Source organism: Ostrea edulis, chromosome 8 (genome assembly GCF_947568905.1).
Source record: "Ostrea edulis chromosome 8, xbOstEdul1.1, whole genome shotgun sequence".
In the NCBI taxonomy this organism is placed as follows: Eukaryota; Metazoa; Mollusca; class Bivalvia; order Ostreida; family Ostreidae; genus Ostrea; species Ostrea edulis.
The window spans coordinates 7,338,466-7,344,657 of NC_079171.1; the positions used below are offsets into that span (position 1 = coordinate 7,338,466).

The window sequence follows — 6,192 nt, forward strand, 5'->3', positions numbered from 1 at the left end:
TGCGGACGGCACCAGGTGTGGATTTCAAGGGTCCTCGGAGATGACCTTAAAAACGGATGTTCCGTGTCACAGTAGGTGTGGCACGCTAAGAAACCTTCACTGTTCAATGGCCGTAAGCGCCGAACATAGGCCTAAATTTGAAGCCCTTCACCTATGAGTGAAAAATTCCCGAGAGAGTCGTTAAGCAAGATACAATCAATCATTCAAAGTGCTGCACCATGAAAATTGAATATTTAGCAGGGAAATCGACACCCGTGTGTACATACAAAATGAAATATGATATCTGAATTGCCCTTTTTATCGGCGCAGATAAATAAGAAATTCTTACAATAGAATCCCACTACAGCTGTGCAGAAAGTGTCCTGTACAATTCTGTTCCACCAACATGTTGCCAAGGTCGACAACTCCTCACCACGAATCCGTATCCCGGTGTTCGAGGCCTTAAAGGACGAATGTTCACACGATATAGTCACGTGACTGGTGTTGTGTTGTCCGTGTGCTGTGAAGCCCGAGACTAAAACAATATAACAGATTCTAGATTTTGATTGGAGGATATAATATAAATATTAAATGCGCATGCCTGTCGTAGAACCATTGACTAATAATTTCAAACGTAATTAAGACATAGATCAAAGGAGACACGTGATCGGGATTGTGATGACGATGGAAGAAAGTTTGAATTAACGACACATAACATTTACACCTGTTTTATCGTTAGATGACGTATACCATTCCGTCGGACACAGACTCATTACGTCACTACTCACCACATGGTTTAAGCAGGACAGGATGTTTGATGATAGTTCCATTAGCGCAGGTAGAATTAACCCACATTGTTTTTCCCGCGTGTTTAGTGTGATTGAATTTTGTGCTGAACGTCATAATGTTGCTGCTTTCGTTGTGCGTGGCATCTGAACTGACACACTGTAGGCGGTCACTAGCTATGGTGCAATGGACTAACATATTGTCGTCGTCTTTGGTGACGATGTTAATGAGGACATCTTTGACGTCACAATCCAACAAAATGTCTGCTCTGAATGTCTCCAAGTGACACGCACCTCTCTGTATTTCGCCGGAATTCAAGATGGTTGCAAATGTTCCTTTAAAAAAAAGAAAAGAAAATGCAATGATTATTCCTAATTCAATTGGAATGAGATTTCTTTCAGGGAGTAGATAATATTTTTTTCGGGTTAGCAGTGACTGCTCAGCGGCCTGTATCATGAGATCGTGGTTTGCCTGTAAAACGATTGTTGTTGTAAAATAGCGTCCATTACAAGGGCAGCCAATACGACATACACATATATACCAAGTTGGCAATACATCAAATTCACTAATGGATGCTATCGTATTGCATCCGAGACCTATGTCGAGTGCGCGAGACATTCTCGTAGTTCCGATTGGGGTCAGATATTACGAGTAGGTATAAAATACGCGGTCGAGTGATTTATCACGAATAATTATGCTCCTGCATGGAATGCCATTCTCTTCCACAGAGTTATCGGTCCTTTCTCTCCCTTATATAAGAGAGAGAAAGGACCGATAACTCTATGGAAGAGAATGATGGAATGCGTGAACCTAATAGTAATATGTCTGTCTGACGCCAACATTTTTTGGTGTGACGAAATATCTCAGATATCCCTCCGTAAAGTCCTTAAACTGTGCACAGACATATTCTACAATAAGAGGAAGATACCTGTAAATCGTGGGTTCACATCACCTTGTCTGTCTGTATGTGTTTAAAACTAAATAAGGTAAATACATGTATATTTTCAACATGATCCCCGAATTCACAATTCTGGATATTCCCCACAACTCATAAGCAAACAATTTTCAAAATGTTATTTTATCTGTAGATAGCCTCCACTTTCAACCCCTATCACATTTCTTCAGTGTGGTAATTCATCCCAGAATTCCAATAGGGAAAAACATCGGTGAAAAGAAATAAGGGCACGAATTTCTCATATTGCCCTTAAAATATCGGTAGTAGAATCGTTCCATGTACACAGCAGGAGAAAGTTCACCACACTATTAAAAGTGAAACTGATTTTATGATCCGCGCATGCACAAGTATGGGCATTTCCTAATCGTATCCATGGCAATCAACAATATTTTACAGTTAGTTTCGGATCCATAAATTTCAGAACGGAGGGTTACAATTTCAGAGGTCTGGGGAAACACACTAAACGAGGGGTGGGATCTCCGACGGTGGATCAGCCTTTGGGTATAGATATATTTTATGAAGAAGCTGGTGTCTGAGAAAGTTGAAAGCAGGAAGAACTCTTAACCCCTTATTTTATCTCTAACTGCTGAGGTGCGAGTACTTTCAATAATGGAAAATCATTAAATAGTATACCATATTATATGAATACAATTCGGTAAGATATATATACATGTATTATTAAAAATCAATATTGATATGTAGTGAGTCTAAAGATAACTCTATACATTTAGGATGTTGCTAAGACGGGGAATTCAAAACGGAACGGAAAACGGAAATGTTTTATGCAATAATATCAGGGGGGGGGGGGGGTCAGCATTTTGTAAAATCCAAAGGCTTATGAACAAGGGAAGCAGAAATTACAAAGAGAACGGGAGGACATACTCAGAATCCACCGTTTGATATACTACATACAAACACACAATATCCACATGTATACATAGATTTGTCTTTACTCACTCCCAATAACTTTTTACAAAACATAAGATGAATCTTTTCAACATTAGCTGCCTTGTGAAAACCCCAAATTTCGCACGCAGACAGTGGCGTAGCCTGAGTTAATTTTGCCAGAGGGATTATTGTCTTATTTTTTTCTATGTTGTATTGTGCCATTTTCCGGTATCCTTTCATTATAAGTGATTTGCTTAGCAAGATAAGTTGTAATGGTGGTTTAGTAACACTCCGTTTAAAATATTCATCAATCTTCTTCATTTTGTACTTTGATCGGTTTCACAACTTGCCGGAACAATAATAGAGAAAAACATGCCGTAACGACAACGGTTTAGACCCGGAAAGGTGTAACACTAACAAGATATCAGTACCAATAGGGAGACTAATGTACCGCAGATACTGCAGACACTTATTTTTCACCTATGTTTGTAGCATTTAATAGGTTTTTTTTTTTTTTATGTGTACGCCCGGGCGTTTTGACGTAAACGTAGCTACGCGCCTGGCATATGAAAGACTGCTATGTACACTTATCAAATACAGAACATTGTAAAAGATGGAAGGGGAAATGTGAACTATAATTTATTACAAACGCTCGGCATAACTTCTTCATGTTATTTTTCTGACCTTATGTGACCTTATGCGACCATAACTAATTCATCAGCATCATTGGTTAACTAAGACACCCTTGGTTAACAATCTACATAATTATGTATAGTGAGTAAGCCATAAAAGAGAAGTGTTCCCAAACTCTTTTCCATCTGATATCCTTCACTCCTCTTAGATCCACTATAACTTTTAGGAAATTAACTGGATCATCTGGTCTCCAGTCTCGTCTCGATGATCGATGATATGCACATCTACTTATATGGAGAAATCATCATTGCCGGTGAAGGGCTACAAAATTTATACCTATTCTCGACACTTACAGCTTTTGAGCAGGGAGGGATCATTATCGTGCCACACCTGCTGTGACACGAGGCCTCGGTTATTGCGGTCTCATCCGAAGGACCGCCCCATTTAGTGGCGTCTTACGACAAACAAGGGGTACTGAGAAACTATTGTAATCTGGTTCCCCTCAGAACTACAGACTGGCTGACGGATGGACAGAACGTACAGCGTTTTGTCTCCCCTAGGAAGAGGGGGTGGGTATCCATAATTCATGGTAAGCTTCAGTTTCAGTTTCTTTATTTCCGTGAACCATATGGCTCATTGGATTCACACACACACACACACACACACACACACACACACACACATATATATATATATATATATATATATATATATATATATATTAAAAGAAATAGAATAAACAGTACACAAAGTTAAATATATATATATATATATATATATATATATATATATATATATATATATATATATATACAGGTAGTACAGTAAATATATAGATATAATACATACAGGAGCAGTATATGGATAGTGAATAAACTTACATAACGTTATACAGTAATATCATTGCATAAATAAGTTACATATAAACACAGTATATATATATATATATATATATATATATATATATATATATATATATATATAACCAATTATACTGATTCATAATATGTACTGTATCTGGTATATGCGGGGGAGCAATATTCTCTATGTACTAATTGATAACCGTGGCCTTACGTAGTTTCGCGGCACATTTCGGATATTTACCTAAATTAATCAGTTCTTTAATGTTATTTCCACTCAGAAGCTTGGCCAATTTAAATACACTTGGTTTTGCATAATAGAATTGTTTGATATATTTTTTTCTTAATTCATTAAGAGGGCATCTTAGAATGAAGTGGAATTCGTCTTCAATATCACATGCATTTAAATTACATTATTTACAAATCCTCATATTTCGGGGAATATCTACCGGTTTCTATGCATAATGAATGTGACGAGGTTCTATAACGAGTAATAAACTGCTTACTAAACGAGTCTATTGGGTTTTTATACGCCCGTCTTAATACGGGACGTATTATGGTATGGCGTTCATGTCCGTCCGTCTGTCCGTCCGTCTGTTAGCTTTTTCGTGTCCGACCCGTAACTTAAATACTACAAGGCCTAGAATCATCAAACTTTATATGTAGATACATATTAGGTAGAAGGTGTGTCGCACATTAAAACCAGGTCACTGACTTTTCATTAAGAAGATATGGCCATATATGGCAAACATTTGTCCGGCTCATAACTTGAAAACTATTAGACCTAGAATCACCAAAATTGGTCAACTAATGCATCTTAGGTAGAAGGTGTGTCGCATCCTACTTTAAGGTCACTGTGACATTTAATTAAGGTGATATAAAAAATGTTTCAATGGGTACAATCTATACTGTTAACAATATGTGACGGGCGTATCATGTGCCGTGGCGGTGCACTTTATTTGGACAATATTGTACACAAAAATTGTCAACTAGGTGCCGGTATAGCAATGTGTGCTAAAGGACAGACAGACAAGACGTCACGTGATCAATATTCAACATGCAGGATAGCTTCACTTGCGACAATGAACGCCTCCGGAATTTATGAAATGACATGTACCATGTTTACATTTGTTTAAAATGAATTCAATTATCGTCTCAGCAAAAGCATACAAAAAAAAACTTACCTTGTAAAAATACGGCACAGAAGTGACAAACTGCAAGTACTTTAAAACTCATTTTTTTTCTTCTTTTTACTGAATAAAAAAAACAACACATATCTCTGGCATGATATCGGTGTAGAGAGAGATCGGAACACACAGAATAAACAGTCCTTATCGGTGTGTATAAGAACTATAGAATTTAAAAATCTCTACAGTAATTTGATTTTACTGTGCATTTGTCCACATCAGGTTGTGTGTGTGTTTGTGTTCATTAACATGGTGTTATTGATCGTTTCTCTGTGGAAGTCCTAGATTTTCCGTATTTTAATGTTTACGCAGTAAGCCTATACTATGGACTTTTGCCAGAACGACTGACCTTCATGGTCAACGGCTGACTTGGACATTTAAACCTGAGTATTGTTCGGAAGCACGGAATCGTTAAATATATGCAATGTCGATTATATAGAGAACTTCTGCCTCGCTCTTGAGCTAGCTTTATAGTGATTTCTCTTGATCACACAAATTAAGCAAAGACGAGCGTGTTCAAACCGCTGCACGTTACAAAATGGTGACAGTGTAGTGACTCTGGTGTTTGGCTGTCCAGAGGCTTGCTTCAGGTAGAGTATGTTTGGAACTCTTGGACTGTGTGTCCTTATACGCACGTGGTTTAGTCCTGGGGTGACGGTGGTTGTTGTCGTGAACGACAGGTGCTTTTGCTAAAGAGGTGCCAAAAATCAGAGAAGACCCATGCTAAGCTTCGGGACGAAGCCTCCCTGAGCAGGGGAAGTGTAGCAGACAGTATGTAGGGAATGTTTACGTCCTCGCTAGTGAGCTAGTTTTTCTAGTGATATGGTAGAGTCTCTCTCTAACCAATGGCGAACGTGTTCAGATTGCTGCACGTTACAATATTATTACGGTAGGTTTGTTACGT

At 38.1% G+C, this 6,192-nt stretch overlaps 1 protein-coding gene across 6 annotated transcripts in view; it reads right to left on the reverse strand.

The window, feature by feature from the left end:
• LOC125661118 (uncharacterized) overlaps nt 1–5,725 on the reverse strand; it is a 47,071-nt gene extending 41,346 nt beyond the window's left edge. For all 6 annotated transcript variants that reach the window (XM_056148091.1, XM_056148088.1, XM_056148089.1 and 3 more), the window contains exons 1-3: nt 5,286–5,725; nt 768–1,100; nt 329–514 (exon numbers count right to left, since the gene is read on the reverse strand). In XM_056148091.1, the coding sequence (XP_056004066.1) occupies nt 329–514; nt 768–1,100; nt 5,286–5,376 (610 nt within the window). In that variant the 5' untranslated portion in view covers nt 5,377–5,725. The remainder of the gene's footprint in view (nt 1–328; nt 515–767; nt 1,101–5,285) is intronic.
• Between the last annotated feature and the right edge of the window lie 467 nt (nt 5,726–6,192).